At 37.8% G+C, this 22,636-nt stretch overlaps 2 protein-coding genes across 2 annotated transcripts in view; one reads left to right on the top strand and one right to left on the bottom strand.

Annotated features, from left to right (window-relative positions):
• Positions 1-14,752, top strand: part of fbxw8 (F-box and WD repeat domain containing 8) — a 24,017-nt gene extending 9,265 nt beyond the window's left edge. Inside the window, exons 8-11 of the mRNA XM_003454153.5 lie at positions 6,846-6,973; positions 11,801-11,974; positions 12,465-12,581; positions 13,982-14,752. Of these exons, the coding sequence (XP_003454201.1) occupies positions 6,846-6,973; positions 11,801-11,974; positions 12,465-12,581; positions 13,982-14,147 (585 nt within the window). The 3' untranslated portion in view covers positions 14,148-14,752. The remainder of the gene's footprint in view (positions 1-6,845; positions 6,974-11,800; positions 11,975-12,464; positions 12,582-13,981) is intronic.
• tesca (tescalcin a) lies at positions 14,604-22,636 on the bottom strand. The gene is made up of 8 exons (XM_003454175.5): positions 22,427-22,636; positions 20,873-20,942; positions 20,180-20,260; positions 19,381-19,520; positions 17,289-17,350; positions 15,869-15,976; positions 15,738-15,785; positions 14,604-15,232 (listed from the first exon to the last, which is right to left on the bottom strand). Exons 1-8 carry the CDS (start codon positions 22,485-22,487, stop codon positions 15,140-15,142), a joined length of 663 nt encoding a protein of 220 aa, XP_003454223.1. The 5' UTR covers positions 22,488-22,636; the 3' UTR covers positions 14,604-15,139.

Here is a 22,636-nt window from a genome sequence, read left to right as displayed (position 1 = left end):
TTTTTTGCTATGTGATGTATGTGGCACATGAAAAATCAAAGTTGAGTAGGCCTTAATGTTTATAAAGCATTGCAAAGCTTCAGAAGGTCGTATGCTGCCAGTCTGCTCTTGGATGAAGTCAGTAATAAACAGTACAGTAAACAGTACAGCTGCCCATGATTGTCCAGTTTCTGACTGTGCTGATGTAGTTTGAACAGGGAATTATTTTTCTGCTAATAGTGGCAAATGAACCATTTTTTAGTCCAGTGTAAAATCCATTTACTCAATAATGAATAGATTTTTTTACTCGGAGAGTGAATTATTTTATTAAAACTAGGGGTTTTGCGATATATCAGCATTAACAATGATTATGACATTTAAAAATAAAAACACATGTAACATTTTGGTTTTGTAAAGCTTTATGCATGCTCACACACATGCACACATATCAGGTGTTGCTAGTTAGTGGGGACATCTCATTGACATAATGCTTTCCCTAGCTGCTTATCCTAACCCTAACCATCAAAAATGAATGCCTAACCCTAAACTTAACCATAACCCAATTGTAACCCTGACACTAAAACCACATTTTGAGTGTGAAAAATGCCTTCAACCCCATAGACACCTGGATTTTGGTCCCCACGAGGGCTGGTGGTCCCCACCATTATAGTCATTATAGTAAATTTCAGATTTTGGTCCCCACCAAGACAGTAAAAACACACACACACACACACTTTTGTTATAAGTTTTATTTCATGTGCCCAAAAACAAAATTTTTATGGAATAATTACTTTTATTGCTATTCAAATGTTATATTCTATTGATCATAAATAAATAATCATGTAGTGATTTTATTTCAGCTCTCAGTAAAAGCTATAAAAGTCAACATAAAGCACATTGTTATAATGGTACATCTGCAACTCTTCACTTGACATATGCAATTTTTTTTTTGAGAGAATACAGTGATTATCCACAGTTTTTTTTTTTTTTTTTTTTTGGCCACTAATTTACATGCTGTGTTGATGATTATTTAAGCCATTATGAAGGGCACTCTAGTATGTATGTATGTGGTATTGTAATCTAGTGTTTGTATGTTAATGGAATTGATGGAGCTGTATCAAGGTTTTGTGGTGGGTGGAATTGAAAATACTGCGAAACACAAATAAACCTAAACAAAACCTTGAATGTCGACCAACTAGATGGAAGGCCTCTGGACTCTGCAGCTGGATTTTAAATGTATAAAAAGCTACCTTGACCTCGCTAATTGAAATGGAAGGTTTCCATCAGAGTTAACAAGGTCAGCTGTGCTCACAGCAGGTGCGTAATGAAAAAATGGGAAGTTGTACGGGGTAAATAATTTGGTTTGTTTAAATGGAATGATGCATGTTTTGTTGCACAAATATAATTTACTGAGTGAAAAGCAGTGAGGACAAAAGTTTTGGCTTTAAGCCAGTGTCAGTTTTAATCACTGGCTTGTAGCTGGAATACCAATCTTCTCTTAGAAAAAAAAAAAAGAACAACATTTTGGGGAATAGATTCATTTTCCCTTTTTAAATCTGGTCTATACTTGGAACTGCTTCTGGTTTTTAGGTACTCTGCTCTGTGTGTAAACTTTCTTGTGCGTGTGATCACTATTACTTGATGTCCCTTTAGACCCCCTGGGTCCCTTTAGAAATAATGTCATGTGCCTGTAGGGGATTAGTTTATAGCATAAATAGCTAGCCTAAATAATGCAAACCCTCTCTGGACCTCTGCTCTTAATTACTAGAGCTTTAGGAGCACCTTTTGTGGAGTGTTGTTCTTTGATCTGTATCTGTTTGCTTCTAATAATACTGTGTTTCTAAGGACTCCGTGTACCTAATTGACTCTTAAGCCATTACTTAGAGACTACAAATAGCCATGAGACAAACTCATCTTTTGGGATCTGGGGACAACTAGTGAGCAGTTATTATGTGTTTAGTTTCACTTCATCTAAATCATGATAAAGATTCAAGTAAACTGCTTATCAACACAGTACTATCCAAAGAAGGCAGTCTCAATTAAATGTGGTGGTGGAGCGGTAGCTGTAGAGCTGTAAATACCCACTGTGTGTGTGAGTGCACACACCAGTTTGTTGGTGACTTATTGCTTTTTGGCAAAGATGCTACACTGACATCATTCCTGTTAGAAGTCACAGCTGGAATGCTGTAGCACTTTTTCAGCGACAGCACTAAAGCACCACATAGTGGACCAAAGAGAGACTAGCAGCGAAACCTTAGTATATGATGATGCTCTCAAATAGTATAGAGACTGACATTTAGTTAAGCATTTGTTATTTTAAGGGTGTCACTTTTGTATCACTTAATTAAATCCACCAACCAAGAAGGTTATCTGATTGATTCAATTAATATATTTCTGTTTGTTTGTCTGATTGTTAACAGAATCTTTCAAAAATTATAGCCAGAGTTGGGTGAAAATGTTTTCCTGGGGTAGAGCTCGATCCAACTGGAAAGTGGTTAACTTTTTTTTTTTTTTTATTGGAATTTTGGAAGCATTGAAGCTGAGGCAAAATTAGAAATTTCCTTTCGTATCTTCACAAAACTCTTTAACTGAAACAAGAAAAACTGGGAAACATGCTCTTGATGTTCTCAAGAAAATATCACAAGCTAATACGGATGGATCCATGGATGCAGTCTCAAACGTGCTGGTTTTGATGTTTCTGTATTTAATTTTAAGCTGAAATGATTTGTAGAAAAAATATTTGTAGCTTGATAAAAGAGGAAATTGGTTTTATAACTGAAAGCACTCTTTGCTTCTTGCTTTTCCAGAATGAAAATTATCTGTTTTTGTCTCTTTTTGCTTCATTTTTAATTGATTACTATCAGTTTTAACCAGCTTTAACATTATTCAGTAAACACAGCTAGTCTCAGACAGTCCAACTGAGATCATATTTTTTATCTTCAGCTTTAAAATTGGTTAAAAATTTTAAAGCTGGTTAAAAATGAAAATCAAAGGTTCCTCTCCCAGTATGCACTTCTTTTTAGATCTGATTAATTTCACTCGCAGATCAGATACATGTGGTCTTTGGTATCCGATCTCAATTATGTCATTTCATGATTGGCATACCTCGTTGACTAATTAAAATATCTTACAAATGTAATTAACTTGTCTGTCACTCCTGTCACGCTTCTATCAGCAATTTTCATACTGTGAAAAAGACAAAGCACAATTTGGCTGCAGCCATTAGTTATGCCTTTAGTAAGAAAACATATGGTTCATTAAAATCTGTTAAGATACATGGAGGTGGCAACCGAGGAAGTCATGTAACACCTTTTTTTTTCTAGACAGAAGAGTGAAGTATTTCAATTTACAGCATTTACCCATATAAAACTAACCGTGCTGACACGTTTCTGTTGAGCTGACTAAAACACGTTGTGTGACTTTATTGAAGTTTTGTTGGAAAATCAAAGTTTGTTTTGTGTTGATCACATCAGAGATTATCTCTCACACGTTGGCTTGCAACAGCTTTTAGCTTGCACCTTTTTCTTTCTTTCTTTTTTTTGTAAATCTCCCCTCCCCCGTTTGTGTGTGTGTGTGTGTGTGTGTGTGTGTGTGTGTGTGTGTGTGTGTGTGTGTCTCTGCGTGTGTGGTTGAAGCTACTCTCCAGGTCCTCATTACTACTCGTCTTCCCCTTGCCATTGGACTAGGGGCACCCTGGCATCTGCCCGGCTTGTGGCACTGCATTCAGCACAGGCTGGCTTCTTCACTGGCAAACTATCAATCCTCTGCAGTGGATCTACCGCTGAGCTCAAGTGCTGTCTGAAAACCTGTCATCTGCTTGTTGCCCAAAGTTCAGAGGGCTGGTTAGATGGGCTGTGTTTGTACAGCATGTACAAATGTGGGTTTTCTATATTTATATAGAGAACTACTAATCGGTCAGGACAGAAATTGGATCATTAAGGATCATTTGCTCAATAAAACCTGAAATGGGTTCCTTCCCAGGTAAAAAATAATAATAATAATGATGATGATAAAGTCTTTAAAAGAGCCCAATAGCAATTTTCAGCCACCTGTGCACGATTAAGTAAATATTCTGTAAGTATGCAAATCTAAAAAGAGCAGCATGGCGTGACATCTGACATATAAATGTAAATTCCAAGCCTAGGGGATGTTGAGCGGAAGATCAGTCAGACCAGTGAAGATTTGCTGGGTTTTAATTACAGTGATTTACAGAAAACTGTTTTTGGACTGCAATGTCTGGACAAGGAAAATGCCGGCATTTCCTGCAAAGTAGATTTAACAGCTTTTATTAGAGAGAAAAAAAAAGCATTTCAGCTCTGAGCAAAGTCTGTAATGTGAGTGTCTACAGAAGTTTATTGTAGTGTCCAGGCTCTGACATGGTCACACACTACATGCATACACAAAGCCCTACACTCTCCCTGAGGAATGACAATAAAAACTCAACTGCCCATCCTCAACTGAGACTTGAGACTAGAGTTGGGAACCAAACACTGTGCAACTCTTCTGTTACTGTGTGACTCTTCCTGCTCTGTACCCCATTGCAGTCTTAAACAATGGGAAAATATCTGCATTATCTCAGTAGATGAAACGTGCCTTTTTAAGTTGGCCAGCAGTCTCTTAACCACAAACCACTAATGAGCCAAGAAGAATAACTAAACTGCTTTTTTTGTGATTTGAGGTTCATTTTTCTTGTTGCTTTGCTGGTTTTTGTTTGTCCATAGGGAATTCAGCCTCAATCCCAACCCTCTGTACGACACTGTAAGTGTTCACAAAGTGAAATGTGAAGTACAAGTCTTAGAAAGTGTTGGTTGGAACAAACCTAACAATATGCGTTTGATCCAATGCGCTCACATGTGTCTGTCCGCATGGTGTTTAAAGCAAATATAGAGCTGAATCCAAACAAAAGGGTGTGGTCCAGTAAAAAAGGCAGCAGTCTGTAGGTTTTTTTGGTGGATTTTTTTGTTGGAACGAAAACCAACAGAAGGTTGAGCTTCCATGTCAGGTTGATTTCCCATTGCTGGTCTATGATATGACACACCAAGCCAGTTTCTGTACTTTTGTACAGATTATCAAAGCATAAAAGATTTTCTTTGAGGTGTAGTAGTAATTACTAAGCTTTTCATCTTTTTAAAAGCATACAGAGTAATTACATAAACATCCCAATACAAGCAACTATTAGAGCTGCTTTTGTGTGGAAGCCTCACTGGAGATTCATCTAATGCATTAACCTAACAGCTTCTCTGTCGCCATGCGATTATCCTTTCTCTGCTGCGTTCTTTTAACTGCCTGTAATATTATCACTAAACAGCTCCTTTGCCTCCCTCAGCGATAATTTTAGTGGGCGAGGTAGGCAGATATTTAATAGAAGTATCTTCCAGAATCTGCAGTGATTCATTGTGAACAGCATGCTTTGTGCCCCCCCCTCCTTTCTCAATTCATGGTACCCCCTCTTTTCCGCTGTCCAAATCCTATCAAGCTGTCATTTCAAAGTCCGGTGTGATTTGGGTTTTGCCCCGGGGTGGTGCACAATTAAAGCTCTGCTTGGCCCAAATAAGGGACACACAAAAACTGCTGGCACCTCCTCAAGGCTTACATCATCTTTTTCCTTTTTTGAAACTTCTTTTATGTTTCCTGCTGTCTCTCCACCTCCCCTCTCTCCTTCTCTCTCTCTCTCTCTCTCTGTCTGTCCTTTTCTATCCCTCCTTTCCTCTTGGCCCTCTTTCGTTCTCTCCCTCCCTTCTCGCTTTAATTTCTTTGTCGTTTTAATTATTCAAAGACAATTTTGCCTGGCGGTTATCCTGTTTGTTCTGTCTCGTTTGGATGAGAAAACACCAGCCGCTAATTGACCAATTAGGCCAGCTCCAGATGACATCATTGTAACTTGTATGAGGAAAGTTTATTGCCGTCATCAAGCCAAAAGCAGGAAAGGCTGTAATTGAAGTTTTCCTTCAGGTCTTTTTTTCCCCCCTCAGTTCATCTTCATGCATTCACATAATTGGCCAAGGGTGTTTGCAGTTACCTGTAATTGTCAATTGTACAGTAAGTTAGTGCAGTATTACTGTCTATCCAGTATCATAAGTTTTACTTTGAGGTGTGGTTACATATATGTGTGTGTGTATAATTTATTTGAGGAAAACAAAGTGGATCAGAATGATCTAAGCATCATTCATTGTGATTTAGGCTTTAGCTATTTGAACTTTCTGATTTTTGGTCAATCTCCTGGTACATTTCACCTTGTAGGAGATTTGTGATTAAAGTTTAAAAACAATATTTTAATGGAGATAAACATAGTAATGTGTGTTTGAATATTTCTTGAAAATCCCAGGACTTAAACTATTACAATAATTATTCACCTGTGCTTTCATTGCTGCACTCAAATTAGATGCAAAATGAAGCAGCCATTGTTAGGTAACAGGAAAATGTTTTTAGCTTTGACTGTGCGTGTGCACATCAGATAATCTATGAATTGTATTTTATCTATGAATTTCACACAAAATTTTATTAGCATATGAAACTAGATGATGATGATTAACACTGATAAAAACAGTTAAAGTTGTTATATACAATAGATTCTTTTTAACTGTCTCTGTAAGGGTACAACCCACTGACAATGCACCCTTATGCAGTTTTTATATATTCCCTGGTGACACTCAGCTGGGCATGCTTGCTGGTTTTAGGAGCTTTTTGTTGTATTTCTATTTTTTCAGTAGGATGCTGTTATTTCGGTTGATTTGGTTTCATATTTCCACTGTAGTGTCTTATATTGAGAGCTAAAATCTGCTGCACGGTTTATTCATGTGGTTACAGTCGTGGAAGTTGACTAACTGTCATATATGAAAAGAATAATGTGCGTTCTCAAATTTCAGATCCACATCTACACCCTGGAGACGCGCAAACCAACAGTTTCTGTCGGCAACTCACCGGGAGATTTCACTTGCATCAACCTGAGAGACAGCTCTCCTCATCTGCTGGTGTGTGGGAACAAAGACAGGAGGTAGGAGACAAAAACACACATACAGATGTAAATATACAAAAATCGTGCATAATATCAGAAACCTGAGCCAAGAATGCAAGCTCAAAGGAGTGTGCCTGTGAAATTGTTTTCTCAAAGCGACACCTGATGATGAAGAAGCCTGGAAAGCTAAGGTTATTTGAAGTAGAGAACAGATGTTTTGAAAATGTGTGAAAAGACGAGGCTTGATTAAATTTGTGAATTTTTAGAGTACAACCTTTTATGCTCAAAAACAAGGTTTTGAAAAGCTTTTTGAGCTGAAAATTAATTCATTAAATTTTTTTAGAAGAGTGATGTTCTGTTCTTTGTCTTAAATAGACAAATATCTCGCTTTTCATTGTCTTTCTCCTCCAGTACCTGGGATGCTATAGAAGAGAAAAATTTGGCCATCTTGATTCTCTTCATTCATGTAGACACACTTGCCACATTGCTAACCTGGCTCTCCAGTTGAGAAAAAGACACATAAAAGAGCCATTCTCTACTTGTTAGTGGTGCTGCGGTGCATGAGCTGGCAGGAAAGAAAAAAATCCCTGGCGTGTCTTTGTCCAAAGCTGCCCCCGCTGTTTCTATTCAGCACCAAATCCATCTGGCTGTTAAGTAGTTGGCTGACAGCGAAAGACAGACCACATCGTATTCTTTAGGTTCTATTTTTTTCCCCTCGTCTTACTAGTTATGACTCCTGACATCCATACAAAAGCAGGAAATGCTCCACTAAAGATGTTTTGTCAAGTGTCACAGAATTATGATTGTCTTTAGTAATATTCAACAGCACCCTTTGAATGAATAATTCAGTGATTTACTCTTGGACTTTCTGATCAGATTTTGTCCAGAGAGGTACACACACCAGGTTGGCTCTTCCACTTTGGCCCCAGCTGATGCAGCGCACAGCCGAGGACAAATGGAAATTGGGGAAACTGAGGGACAGTCTGAAATGTTGGCCCTTCAACAGGGTGGCTTAAGGCCAGAGCCTAATGCATCCCTTCTTTTTGTCCAAATGAGTTTTGTCCCTTTGTTTTTTGCGAGATCCAAGGAGCAAATGAGGAGTCCAAATGATGGCTGTCTGGAAAAACCTTGCCATATTTGTGTAAACAGGAACAATGTAACAAAGGGAAATATTACATATATTTAGAAATTGAAGAAATAATGAGTACTGTTACCATTAAGAAGGACTGCACATATTGTGTTCAGCTTTGAGACTGTTTTAATGGCAAACCTATCCTTCAATCAAATGTTTTGTGGCACGACTTCATGAACAGCTATGCCAGTTTGAAGTTTGATAGATTTCTACATGGGCTTATCATGCTTACCTACAGAGGTCCATTCTAACCAGGAACATCTCTGACATACAGTGAAACAGTTAAAGTTTTACTGAATGGTTTGGACCAAAATATTTCACAGACACTGTTGTGACCAGAAGTTTACATCCGCTTGTAATGATTTCGTTAAACTGTTGATTTTCCAGGGTAGAATGATTGATGCATCTTTACTAATCTTTAAAAGAAATTAAGAATTGGGTGTATAAGCTTGAATTTTGAATATTTTGGATTTTCTCTTTTCCACACAGGGTCAAAATTATCCATGAACTTAAATACATATATTCACTTAAATCTTTTAAATGACTCTGAAGGTTCCACAATGTCTTTTAACTTGACATGGCCAAGTCCTTTTAACCTCGTCTTAGTGATCATGATTGACCGCTAACATCTGTATATTTTTTATTTCTGGGGAGAAGCATTTTTTTAAAGTAATATTGAAAGAAAATACGTTGTATATTGTATAATACAAATAAAAGAGTCTTGACCCTTGACTACAACTAATAGTTTCTCCTTCCTAGCCTAAAAATTATTTGCAGTCACTGGATTGATAAATACTGAGGTAAAGTCCAAAGAATGTCTAAGAAGGAGAACTGTAGATATACAAGTTAGGAAGGTTTTGGAATAGACTAAACAGGATAACACTAAGCTAATGGAATGACCCTCCCAAAGCTCTGACCTCAACCCTACTGATATTTCTGGACTGTGCTTAAAAGCCGAGTATATGTTAGGAAACCAACCAATTTAAATAACTTCTTCCAATTCTACCAAGAGTGGTGAAAGATCCAGTCTGAATTATGAATGAAGGAGCTTGTTGATCGCTACCAAAATCACCTGGTCAAGATGCAACTTGCTACAGGACATTTACTTGAGCAAGTATACTTTAGACACTATGTGGATTACAGAAAATCTAAAATAAATTTAAACTTGTGCATCCAACACTATGTACAATGCACTAAAAGCTCCAAATTACCACAACATTCATGCCCATGATGAGTGCTTGTAAACTTGAACTTTTCTTCTAGAGAAATAATGCGGTTGATATTTGTGGTTTTCAATTAAATATTTTTCATTTGGCATTAAATTTCAAACAGCCATTTGTTTCCCACAAGAATAAATAAATAAATAAATCCTAATAGGATTACCGTCACTCTCAGCTATACTTTGTGCTAATTAGAAAATGCTAGCATGCTCAGTCTCGAAACAAAAGAAAGAAATTTGATGTCCTTACGTCATGTCTGGGCTCGCCTCTGTAACAGAATGCAATCACTTATTTTGCCTTTTTTCCATCAATCTTTCTGAAAAAATGAATGTCCCTGTGTTTTCCATAATCAAAGACTAATGGACATCAACAACAGCACTTTACATCAGATACGAAAACCTAAGTGATTTTTGCTTTCTGGCATGCTTTTTTCACAATCCACAGATGCATATTTCAATCCAAAAATAGCAGCCTTTCAATTGAATAAAAAATTGCTCGAGAAGCGCACAAGAAAAATATGGGTTTAGTTGGAGACCATGTTGCCCACTGCATATGCAAATGAATATTTTTGCTACAACATTTTCGGTGCAAAGGCTATGCATGGCACGGTTATATCTGGCACACACTAACGCAAACTAGCAGTTTATTCTACGTTAAGGGGAGCATCCACAGTTGTGCACATTGCATTACTCCAAAATCGATCAATTTCTTTTTCACCTGTGGTGGAATTTGGTTTATTCCACTTAAATCTCTGTCTTATTGTTGATCATTTAATACTTAACCCATAACTTTGAATGGAAAAAAACAAACAAATACACTTAACAAATTATTTGAACACTGTTACTCAACTTTAGGAGCCAAAATTAGTTATTCCCAGTTTTTAAGACATCCATTTTTATGGAATATCAAGCTTAGCTAAAACTACAAGACTGGTGCAATTATCCAATCACACCACTGAATCCGTTGTCTCTCTCAGGACACAATGATTGATGTCTTCTTCCAGCGTTAGGTAAATAGCTTTTCAGGGGTTAACTGCACTTCTCCCACACATCTCGTATTAGGGAGAGCTCCTCTTGATTAATGAAGAAGAGCCTAGCCAGTGACAGTTAACTGAAGACAGAGCCGCCTTCTGCTTTAGATTTATGGTTCCCCGAGGTCTGGCAGTAATGGTCAGTCCTCATTGTTTAAACGTGTGCTTCCATCACGTAATGCCACTAAACAGGCAGAACTAACTGCAGACAACAAGTCCTCAGTGCCCATTTAGCTATTTAAGGCTGATTCTTTTAAAAAGTTTGGAAGGGAAAATGAAATCTGTCTGAGTCCCCAAAGTGAATTTGATTATGGTAATGAGGTTTTGGAAGAAGGTTGGGCCTGGATAGAGTCATGTCCTGGATGCTTTCAGCTGCAATAAACCCACAATGACAACAGATGGAGCTGAGGGTCCCCTGGGCTCATGTTGCTGATAAAACCTGGAAAGTAAAAAGCCTGCTCTTATTGCTTTTATATCCCTCAGATATACCAGTAAATTAATAATAATTATCATATCAACATAAAAGCTTATTTTAACACAGAAATGATCAGAGAAACATAGAAAAGATTAAAAGAAAATCCTTGTCAAACTTTAAAAGGAAAAGAGGAAGATGGTAACGTTAAATACAAAAGTGAACAAAAATACAACAAATGAAGTAAAACTTGCTACACTTTATTAAAAACATGAGGTCATAGTGACAAAGATAAGTGTTTGAAAATGGATCAGAGAAAGTATCCTTTGTCATGTTCATTCTGTCACGTTCGACATATGAACTGTTTATTTACAGTGTGCAATATACACTCCCTATATGTGCAATCAAATATATTTTTACACTTTGAATTCCTTCTTATTTCTACAGTATCTGCACAACAGCAATCTTTTCATTCCAGATTTGTGTATGTGGGTGTTTTGCTCACCCTTTGTTTTTTCTTTTCTGCTTTGTTCTTGAATATTGTTTAGATCTTTGTTTAGTTGGTTTTGGATTTCTGTCTGTATTCCAGTTACGTATTAGTTGGTAGTCATGTTTACTACTATAATCTTGCTTTGTTGAATCAAATTATGAAATAGTTGTCCAGATGCGAGAACAAATAAAGCTGGGACTAAAGTTTGGAGTGGGCCATCTGTGTTGAAAGGTTTCCTTCAAGAAGTGAGAATAGAGTCCTTTTGTCTGCAAATGAATGCACTCTTTGATAAACTGTGGCTCTCCCTTGGTATTAGACGTCCACTTCTGTTAAAAGAAATCCAAAATTAGCTTTACTAGAGTGCTATTGTACTCACTTATTTTTCTATGGCTCTTACACTGGATCGTCAGTGGATCCAGCGTAAGAGTTATTGTTGGTGTCTTTTATCAAAGATACCAACAATAAAGTGGCCTGTGAAGGATGTCTGACTTAACTAACTGTAGTTTTATGACAGAAGTAAGCACCTCTCTCTCAATAACTTAATATTAGTTTTGTTTGTTTTTTTTCCTTATTGTGTCTCAGGGTGAGGGTGTTCGACCTAAGAGCCGGCTCTTCTGTCGCATCTCTGTACGCCCACCACTTGGGCGTCACCTCTGTGCAAGCGGATGACTGGAAGATTGTGAGCGGTGGAGGCGAGGGATTGGTGTGTGTCTGGGAGATGAGGATGGGAGCGAAGCTGTGGGAGATGCACAACAGGTAGGACTTTTTCTCTCCTAGCAAGCAAGAGAATTTTCAGTACAAACTGTCAGTCGTCAAGAAGATATAATTGTTTTTTAAACATGTTATTTCTGCTGTATCACATTATCAGTGTGGTATTTCCCTTTAACATTGTAGTAAATGTAGTTACTCATTCGAACACATTTAACCAGTGATTGTGATTACTCTGTGTCTTCTCATTTCAGTTTCTTGTGCCACAGTTAACATAATCGTCTCACATAAATGTTTTTATTTCATGTAAATTAAATTGCTTAAGACTATGTTGTGGAGTCAGTTTAGTACCACACTCACATCTCCAAACAGTAACTTTCATTTTTGTGGAGCGTTCACTGCGTAGAAAACATTCAGCATCTTAACTGGCATCTTTTGTAGATGCTACAGTAGTGGATACGTCCATCAGCGAAACACATGCTGGCAAGAATCCGATTTATATATTTAATACTCAAGGTGTTATCCATCTTTGCTGCAGGCATCCTGTAAGGCATGTACGCTTCAACACCAGCACTCTGGTAACAGCCAACATCCCTGATGACAAGTCGCCACGGGGGGCCTGCATCACAGATGATGACCTAACAGCTCATCGCAGGTCGTGATCTCCCTCCTACACTTTTTTTTTTTGCCTGGATCTCTTCTATTCTTCTTCAGTGTTTCTTTTGTCTTGTACAAAAGAAACACTGAAATACTTGTTCTTTTGTTTGTTTGTTAAAAAGCTATTGACACTTTGCTCTATGGGAGGTTTCTGTCTGTCCTCCCTGAGCTTGATTTGAAACCTGCATCAACTTGGCGACCTGTCCGGGGGGGACAACCCTGATAAGGACAAGCAGAAAAGAATGGATGGAGTGATGGTTGATTTCTTGTGAGAAAAGCGATGCAGCTGTCATTTCTGAGTCCTCAGCAACCTGTTGAAAAACATTAGCAAGAAGGTAGTCTCACTCTAACCACAGGTAGCAAAAATCCTCAGGTGAGATCATGTTTTTGTACAGAACAGTACCTTCTTGTAGTAAGACCTTACTCATCACCTTACCAGTAATTTGAGAAATCTGTCTGCCCATCCTTCTGTCTGTTCTTGGTAGGTCTATTGGTGGACACACACGCGCACACACACACACACACACACACACACGCGCCTGTTCAACTATCTTAGTGAGGACCTTCATTGACATAATGGTTTCCCTAGCCCCTTACCCTAACCATTAAAAATGAATGCCTAACCCTAACCCTTACCCTAAACCTAACCATAACCTAATTGTAACCCTGACACTAAAACCACATTTTGAGTCTCAAAAAGGCCTTCAAACTTGTGAGGACCGGTGAGTGTGTCCTCACAAGTGACTGTTGGTTCTCACCAAGTATAGTAGAATGCAGATTTCGGTCCTCACAAAGATAGCTAGACAGGAACACACACACACACACACACACACACACACAAACACCCTGTATCTTTGTTTGGATGAGCATTTTTCACATCTGAGCTAAAACGCGTTACCAACATCACCCCAAAGGTGACTGCTGTGTGGCTGCATCGCTCAGACAAGCACATTTATTGGGCTATTTTTGTGAGGAGATTTGCGTTAATGTAGTCCCAAACTCTAACATAAATCTAATTCGTACGGGCCTTTTGAATGGGTATGGAAAAAAATGACAACTGGACAATCAGTTTTATAATGTTTAATCACAATCAAAGAGATGCTAGACATGTTTTTGTAACGTCTTTGGCTTCCTTCAGTCACTCATTCATTTTGCTTGGATAAGCATTTCATCAGAAAGCTACAGTCTGCCCTGAACACACACAAACAATCATTAAGTGATTGTTATCCCATATCCTCACTTAAAAACAGTAATTTATGATTTCCTGGAGTTGATGCATTTAGGGGATAAATGAGCTAAACTGCATGACTGCAGTTTTCTCGCAGTCTTCTAAAGCAAAGTCTAGAAGACAGTTTCTGTTACTGATGTCAGTGTTTTGTTTTGTTTTTTAAACTTCAGACACAGAGGAGTCATCTGCCACTATGACTTCTCTGAGGACGCCCTGTCACAGGATCACATCCTGCCCATCTGCAGGTCTGACTACATAGAGTCTTATGGCTACAACTACAACATCAACCTAGCAGTGCCTTACGACAGGCTGTCTGGTTCCCATCCGTCCCAATGACACGCAGTTTTCCAGACTGCAAATGGACTTAATTGACTGTAATTGAAAAGACAGTAACATTTATCAGTTTGAACCTTTAAACTCTGTCCTTTTATTTAACAGGTCCTCTTTCATCATCCTGATCAAATCAAGGCTATTAAAATGTAGTAGTTCAGTGTCGTGTATTGTATATAACTGTTGCATAGGTATTTCTATGTTATTGTTGAATCTAGCTCCCCGATGAAACACTGGGGTTGATGTAGTCCAACTGTGCAACATCACAGGAATAAAGTCGTTTTTACCTCATTTACTATATGCAAATCATTTAATACTTTTTCCTATTAAAAAAATTATACACAAGCATTTTTCCTTCACATTTATTTTGTTTATTAATAGAATTAATTGAGAGGGCGGTCAGATTTCACCTTAGACCAGTAATCAAAAATAGTGCATTTTTCTACAGTACATCAGTAGTGGTTGGTTACACAGAGCCTCAGAGGAACACAGCAAAAAGAGCTATTCTGGAGCTACAGAGGAAATGGTGTGTGCCTGCAGCATCTCACTTTGGATGCCATAACAGTTGACTGACTTGTGAAGATTCTCTCTAGTATAAAGAAGCCCTCACATTACCTGCTGACTGCAGTGGAGCTTGTAGAATAGTTGGTAGTGCTAAGAGACTGCTGTGTCTTGTGACCAAAGACTAAATATAAACCTCACTGCATTCGCTCATACTAGCTATTTTTCAGATAATAAAACATAAAAACTGAATTCTTAAAGCTTAATTGAAGAACTCTAGAAAGGCACAAGTGACATGCAGTCTTTAAAACTGGCATGAAAATGAACTTACAGCAGTGTGTTACATTTATTTAGCATTTTGTCCTGTTCAAAAATATATTTGTTTGTCTTTATATATTTATTTATATCAGAAGTGGCTGGCTTCATTGCGTTTTAGGACTGGTGACACTGTGCTAAAACAGCAGCAACATAAACATTTCCTTACAACAACAACCCAATCAAGAGCTTAATTTCCCACAACGCATTGTTGCGGCGTTCTTGTCCAAAAAGCGAATGTGCATCCTGGACTCCATTTCAATGCCTTTTAAAATCTGTGGGCAGAAAACATTGAAAATATATTTATCCATCTATATCTAATATATAGATATATCTACATGGATGATCTGATATCGTCGTGTTGGTGTTGTTCCCAGATCATCATGAAAATGTTGTTCCAGGATCAACATTGCAAGTGACCAATCAGAATGTTGTGACGTTATTCTTTTGCGCGCCAAGCCATTCGTGCATTTATGAAATTCAAATGTTGCAAGGACAATATCAATTCTGCTTACCGTTTATTAAAGGGTTAGGGTTAGGATTAGGGTCAGGGTCCGTTGATCGGCGGACAGAGGCGGTTTCTCGCAGCTTAAGTACAGTTTTTTGTTTTACGGCGGTTTTTCCCGAAGTCGCAAAACTATGACGTCACAGCATTCTGATTGGTCACTTGCAATGTTGATCCTGGAACAACATTTAGTATGATGATCTGGGAACAACACCAACATGACGATATCAGATCATGCATATCTACATATATGCATATATAAGGTAAGTGCAAACCTGTTCAAAATGCTCAAATGTGATTCCTTCATAGAAATCATCCGGGGCCTGGAATGAGACCAGTGACTGTGTTACTTTGCTGCACATGTGCAAATTTCTTGTAACAGTTCAGCTTTAGTGAGTTCTCTTACCATGTGGGGCACATTTGTGCTTGCCACCTCCAGCATGGCAGCATCTGCTATCGCCCTGGCAACCTCGGTCTCAATGGCTCCGCTTTGAGACAGCAGCTCCTCTACCACCTTGGATGCGAACAGAACATTAAAAGTTGACTCCACACGATGACTTCCAAATACAGCGAGAGGTAAGAAACTCAGGCAATCAGCTCATTTCGATGAAGACCCCAAAAATGCACATGGATTTATATTAACAGTCTTTGTGATAAAACGTTATCTGTAAATCTTGTTTTAACCCAACTTAACATCTGGGTTAATTCTTTGCAAGTATGAACAGGCTTTTGAGCTATTAAACTAACTTGTTCTACAGTTGGTTTACAGTTAATCGCATATGTGTCACAGCATGTGCCTACCATGTTATTTTCACACGAAAATTAACGCTGAAGAGTACTGTATGTTATATGTGTTCATGTGTTTTGGCTGATAATGCTGTTTGAGGACCGTGTGGGTGTGTACAGACTGGTTCAGTCAGTCTTTCAGTGCAAGGCATTTTAAATATTTCGCAACATTAGCTGATGAGTCGTCTTAAATATAATTTCAAGGAGATTTCTGCTTTTAAACCTGAGATGTACATTTAGTCATCACATTTCCACAGTCCAGCCTTTTAATACAAAATACTTAAAGTACATAAATGTTATGTGCATGTGACATTATTTTATAATCCTGCCTAGTGTTTAAAACAAGGGCCAGCTGGGTTTCAGTAAAGTATATGACCTAGGTCTGGTTATCTTAATCCCTGAAAAAAAAAAAAAGTCAACACAAGTAATTAACAAAAGTTCCTGGCTCAAGTGTACTTACGTACTATATCAGGACTGCTGAGGAAAAATGCATTTGTAAGTTCTGGTGAAAGCCAGCCCTTCAGATTTTCTTACATAGTAAGCACTAGTTAAATTAATAAACTATTAAGAAAGCTGCTTCAGTGCTTCATTTACGATCTCCCTTGATTACTCCGTCCTTTATAATAGGAAAATAGATAACACCGTCCCACAATTCAAAGTGACACAATAGTCGACTGTTCACAAAATCAGTCAACATAACTGACAGGACAGATAATGTAATTGTTGATTAAATAGAGTATTATTCTTAACCTGCCATATTTTGAACCCACAGGTGAACTTTGACCATTACACCACTGTAAAAAAAAAAAAGAAGGTCTGTGTAACATTGTTTTCTCCTGTGATTAATGTCATTTTTTAAAATGCTCTAATATAGCTCAAATTATTTATAAAGTAATTAAAGTGACTTTAAGGTTTACAATAATTCAGTTTGTTATGTTATGTCCTCAGTTTAAATGTTCCTGTGTTGGGATTTTTACTTAAGGCTTCTTATCAGCATTTTTATTGTGTATGCTATTGTGGGCATGGTTAATTTCTCTTACCGTCCTGTACTCATCCAGAGTAATAATGCCATCATTGTCTGTGTCGTGCATGTTGAACAGGACTATAAAACAAACAAACAAAGCAAAAAGGTTTATCAGATTATCATCAAGTCACAGGATTTCACAGATAAAGTTGAGGAAGAAGCAATTAGACGTATGCTTAAGAAGATACTGGAATAACAGTACTATAACTATTTACTGTAGCCCCATAACAAATTTACTAGTAACAGCCATAAACTATTCTCTGCTAATAACCAGACATTTTGACTATTTTGCTGATCTGAGATTTAATGTCGCATTGTCTCTGTTTTACAAATGTATCACTGTGACAGTAGGAAGGCTATGCTAACTTACAGTTGCCCAAAGTTTAAATAAATAAAACATGGGAAGTAAATATTCTGATACAACAGGTGACAACACAGAAAGCGTTCCTTTCTTTTTACGTTAAGTAACTGACTGTTGAATACCTTGGAGAGCAAACTGTTTTTCCTTCTTCTTGTTATTCTAAATGTCATTTATTCTTAAAAGGAGTTCCAAGAGTACACAAGAGGTCACATTAGTCACTTGCTCACTTGCACGCCTCCATAAGATAAGATAAGATAACCTTTATTAGTCCCACACGTGGGAAATTTGTTAAAGGTTTAAGGTTAAGAGTCTGAAACTTCTATTACCTTTCTATTCATCCCTCCCTTCCTGCTCGTCATGGTTGTGTTAACATTAAAAATGTTTGTGGTATGCCATTTTTTCGCTTTAGAATTTAAAGAGGACTCAAACTGCCAAGTATATGAAAAAACTTTTCAAATTACATTTGTTCATGTTTTATTAAATTAGACATTTAGCAAGGAGACAAATTAGCTTTAAGGTCAAGTTTTATGGGCATATTTTGAATGTTTTGAATGTATTTTGAATGAATGTTTACAATATACACTGTAAACATTCATTCGTCAGTTGAGTAAACACAGGAAGAATATGCCAGGACCACACCAAATTAGGGCAGTTAAAAGAAATTAATAATTGCCTGTATGAACTATGAGTCACATCTGCTACTGTAGCTTCAGGTTTTGACCCATGGAAACAAACAAGAAGGCTAACTAACTGGATCCCATCATGCATCTGTCATTCTGAGCTCTTCTGGTATCATACTGTGTCATGCTTCCTTGCCCCCATGCAAAACCAAGAACCAAGCACTAGAATCCGGTACTGCTAAAGATAGTTTTGCAGGTTGAGGAATGACTCAATTTACTTACAGACACACTTGTGTTCACAAATTACTCAGCTAACCCACAATTTGCTGTCACCTGCAAATGTTAAATATTCCTTACCATCTAACATTGTGTTATATGCATTTGTCCCACTATACAACAAGTAGCTTAAAAGAAAGTGAGTCCACAATAAAGACAAATCACAAATGTAGACTATAGTACTGTAGTGCCTACTGGAACACTCTGACTAACTATTATCTATACCTATAGAGATAAGATGCTATATTTATCCCAAAGGTTGTAAAAATTTATGAGTCTCAACTTTGCAGCTACAAATTCCTTCCAGAAGTCACATTTATTTCAATACTTACTTGAAATTCTTATATATATATATATATTTTACAATTCATTTGAGCAGTTACAGGGGCATAACTACATGTGTAGACTCATTAGTCAAATGTGACAACAACTGCTTAAAAACATTCAAAAACAAAAAAAACAAACAGGTTTTAAAAAGCCTTCTTTCCCTTTAAACTGTACTTCAACCATGTTTTGGGTCCAAGGCTCTCCCACAGATTTCAGTTCAACATTTATTTGAATGTCATGTGTCTCACTCTTCTATAATAGGACAAATCATACCTTTCTATTTGTGACATTTGACATTGTATGGCTTTCCTGGGCCACATTCCCAGTCTGGTCATAAATACCTTTGTGGCTCTCAATATAGTACTGGACAAGCAGTGAAGAATTCAGTTGTCATTTATGTGTAAGCATCACCACACAGTCTTATCCAGAAGCATGGCACACTTTTTTTTTTTTTTTTTAAATTTAAACTTGAGATACACACAAAGAGGAGTGAAGACAGCAGTAGAAAAAAACCTGATACTTACAGCGAAGCTTTTGTTTTCTTACAGTCGCCTTCTCTTCCTCTGTCGCTTTTGAATTCACAGGGCGGAAGTGGGACATGACCATGAGGAACTGCTCAAAGCCAATCTCGTCAAGGGAGCCAACATCATTCTGATGCTGGTTCCTGTATCACAATCAAAACAAACCAATGTATAGGTATCATCAAGTTAACCTTAGCCAATGTTACTTTTTAAGTCTGGAACATACAATTGTGCTTATGCCTGTTTTAACCAATGCAATTTCTGCATTTTCTTGCCTTTGCTGGTTAAAAATAAAATAATAATAATCCTAAAATATTTATTTTCAGCCATTGTATCAAAATATCTCCATATTGTAGGAAAATACAGCATTTTTAATTTAGTTTGTCACAAGAGTTGTCTGCTTGTGAGCAGAAGCCACATGCATTCACAGACAGCTTGTTTGTTATGCAGTTCATTGTGGTTTGTTCTGCTGCTTTCCACCCTCCAAAGCATGACACAGTGATTAAAAATGCCAACAACTGTCTTGTAATAGCAACAAAACCCTCAATTATTAAGCTGCTGCTTCATGTGAACAGGTGGATAATGTGTGTTCACAAAGTGTATGGATGTTCTTTTAGCTAAAGGCTGAACCCAACAATAACAGTTACTTCCACACATTAGGTTCTCTTCAGCCTATTGTTTTCATCACCCAAAGCACACAGAAGTCGACAGTAAACAACAGATTCTGATTAAAGCCTTCAGTGACCTTGACATTAACCATACGGGTAACAGAGAGAATATGATGTAATTTGATTGTACTCACCTTTTATCGAAGAATGCAGTAATAATTTGCTTTCTGATTGGGTTGTTGTTCAGGGCCGGTATGCGCTCCAGGTCATCTCGGCTGCAGTGGGACAGGATATGGTTTAATTCAGTTTTATTCATGTAGTGCCAAATTGCAACCTTTCGCCTCAAGGCACCTGTTGTTCACTATACTCCAGTCTACTACACTGTCAGATTATTTTTTTTTTTTTTTTTTGGACAAATTTAAATAACATTAGAGGGTGGTAATGAGTGTGAATAGTGTTATCTGTCCAACCTACCAGGACAAACATTTGTTCCCCCTTTCTTTTTCAAAATAAGGAACCAACACCCTGCCACTGTGATCATGTTGCATTTCTATATATGAAGTGGTGTGTTTGCACAGTAAGTGTTTGCTCTGTATTACTAATGCATCATTATCTGCATGTTATATTTGCCTAATGTCTCTCTTTTGGTGTGAGTCTGTGTCACCATTACATTACTTGTTTTTGTCTGTGCTGGAAAAGCCAGAAATCCTCACAGTTCATCAGCCTGACCATACAGCATTTCATCTTTTAGCAGCAACTGCAGAGTCTCCATTGTGAGTCTGAACTGCCAGTCTGCAACTGCCATACTACTATATCAGGCAAAGAAAGCCCAGGTGTTTCCATTAAAACCACATGCGAGCTGACCCCCATGTAACAAGACATGTTACCTTATTTTTTCATTATTTCCACTCAGCTGCTGGAATCTCTGGTAAAGGTTTTTGATCTGCTCATGTGAAACTGTAAAGAAGCACACATCAACAATGTGAATGTATTTTTGAAGATTTTTACAGTAATACTCACCTATAATTATACGTTCACTTTTTTTAAAATCAAATTGTACAGGTGCAACTCTGCTATCAGTCTAATGGCAGTGTAAACAAACTGAACACCTTTATGCAATTTCACATGGTTACTTAAATCAGTACTCATTTTCTAGGTCTACAAAGACATACCAGAAGCCTTAAGCATGATTATCTGGTTCTACCTGGTACCTTATCATACTGGTTTGGAATTTCTAATCATTGTGGACAACACCCCTGTTCACTGTGACCTTTCCCCGGTTTCCCAAGAGCATGTAAATTAATGCTTTTAGAAACAACAAGAAGCCTCTTACAGAAATCAGTTTGTTAGTCTTTATAGGTGGTGCAACCAACACTCAACTTCATGGACCAATTAGCCAAAGCCAAAGGGGGGGGGCAACAACAACAGAAGAATCTATGGTATTGTGCTCAACAAGCACACACTTGTGGGTGCAACGAAACATATCAATTCATTAAACCGCGCAGAACTCAAGTCCACAAAGCTCTCCAGCTTAGCCCAGAGAGAGACGCACGTTGAAGAAATGAAGGCAATAAAATAGTTCAAAGTCTCAAACATACAAGATCCATAAAGGTGATTCAAATCTAATCCCCATTTATCAGACTGGCCTGCCGCTACATAGACTCGCCCTTTAAAAAGAAGACGAAAAAACAAAACACTCTACTTACTTCCGTAGTGTCTTCTTTTAACTTGTTTATTTCACTCTTCCACATACAGACGGTATAGTGTTGAGTCCCTCAATGTGTCAACAGTGTATCGCACTGAACAGTAGACCTGATTTTAAACTTGCGTCTGTTAGTCATAACTATCGCTATTAGATCGTTTTAAAAGATCCTCTTATGCATATTAAGTACGTAAATATTATTCCTGTCACACATGTGTCACATGTCGAGCCCATTTACACAAAGTTATGGGACAGGCTCATTTCTTTGACAGTTTTTAATCTAAAAACAGCCTTTTGAAAAAAATTGGAACAAAACGCGGTTATTCCTCTTTCCCCCTTAAACCGAATTTGACCTACTTTTGCCATGTACCATTTAGACCTCTTTAAGATATGTTATTAACTCAGAATTAATCAGTAGGGGAAATTACTTTGGGCAACTTGTAGCCCCGATTACGTGCGTAATAAGCAGCGCAACATGGTTCCATTTAATTCCAATTCCACACAGTTGCATTTCCTTTTTATTGACCTCATCACCATTAAGCGGTCTTAATGTCAGCCAACACACTAGAAAAACAGGTCGGTACGGCTATCAACTAAATGTTAATCACTAGGTTAACTATAGTCTCCCTTCGTTTCCTCGACGACGCGTATCACAGCTACCAGTTATTCCACGATGCAAGTGAACCACTTAACTCAAACAGTACGGTGCACGGCATCAAACGAGAATCTTCCTACTTACATCCACTTTTTTCAGTCAGATCGTCGTAGTTGTGCTCGAGGCGCGTCTGCGAAGCTCCCATCCTTGCCACTTCACCGCTCCGTCAGAGCGCATACTTTGTTTGAACTTTTCTGTGGTGTTGCAATATTAACCCGCTTCCCTCTGCAAGACACTAGAAGTGTAGTTTGCTTCTGGCGTCCTGGGAACGTTTGGCGTCCTCAAGGTCCTAAA

Source organism: Oreochromis niloticus, linkage group LG12 (genome assembly GCF_001858045.2).
Source record: "Oreochromis niloticus isolate F11D_XX linkage group LG12, O_niloticus_UMD_NMBU, whole genome shotgun sequence".
Lineage (NCBI taxonomy): Eukaryota > Metazoa > Chordata > Actinopteri > Cichliformes > Cichlidae > Oreochromis > Oreochromis niloticus.
Note: the sequence above shows the minus strand (reverse complement) of the source record. Positions and strands in the feature narration are given on the sequence as shown.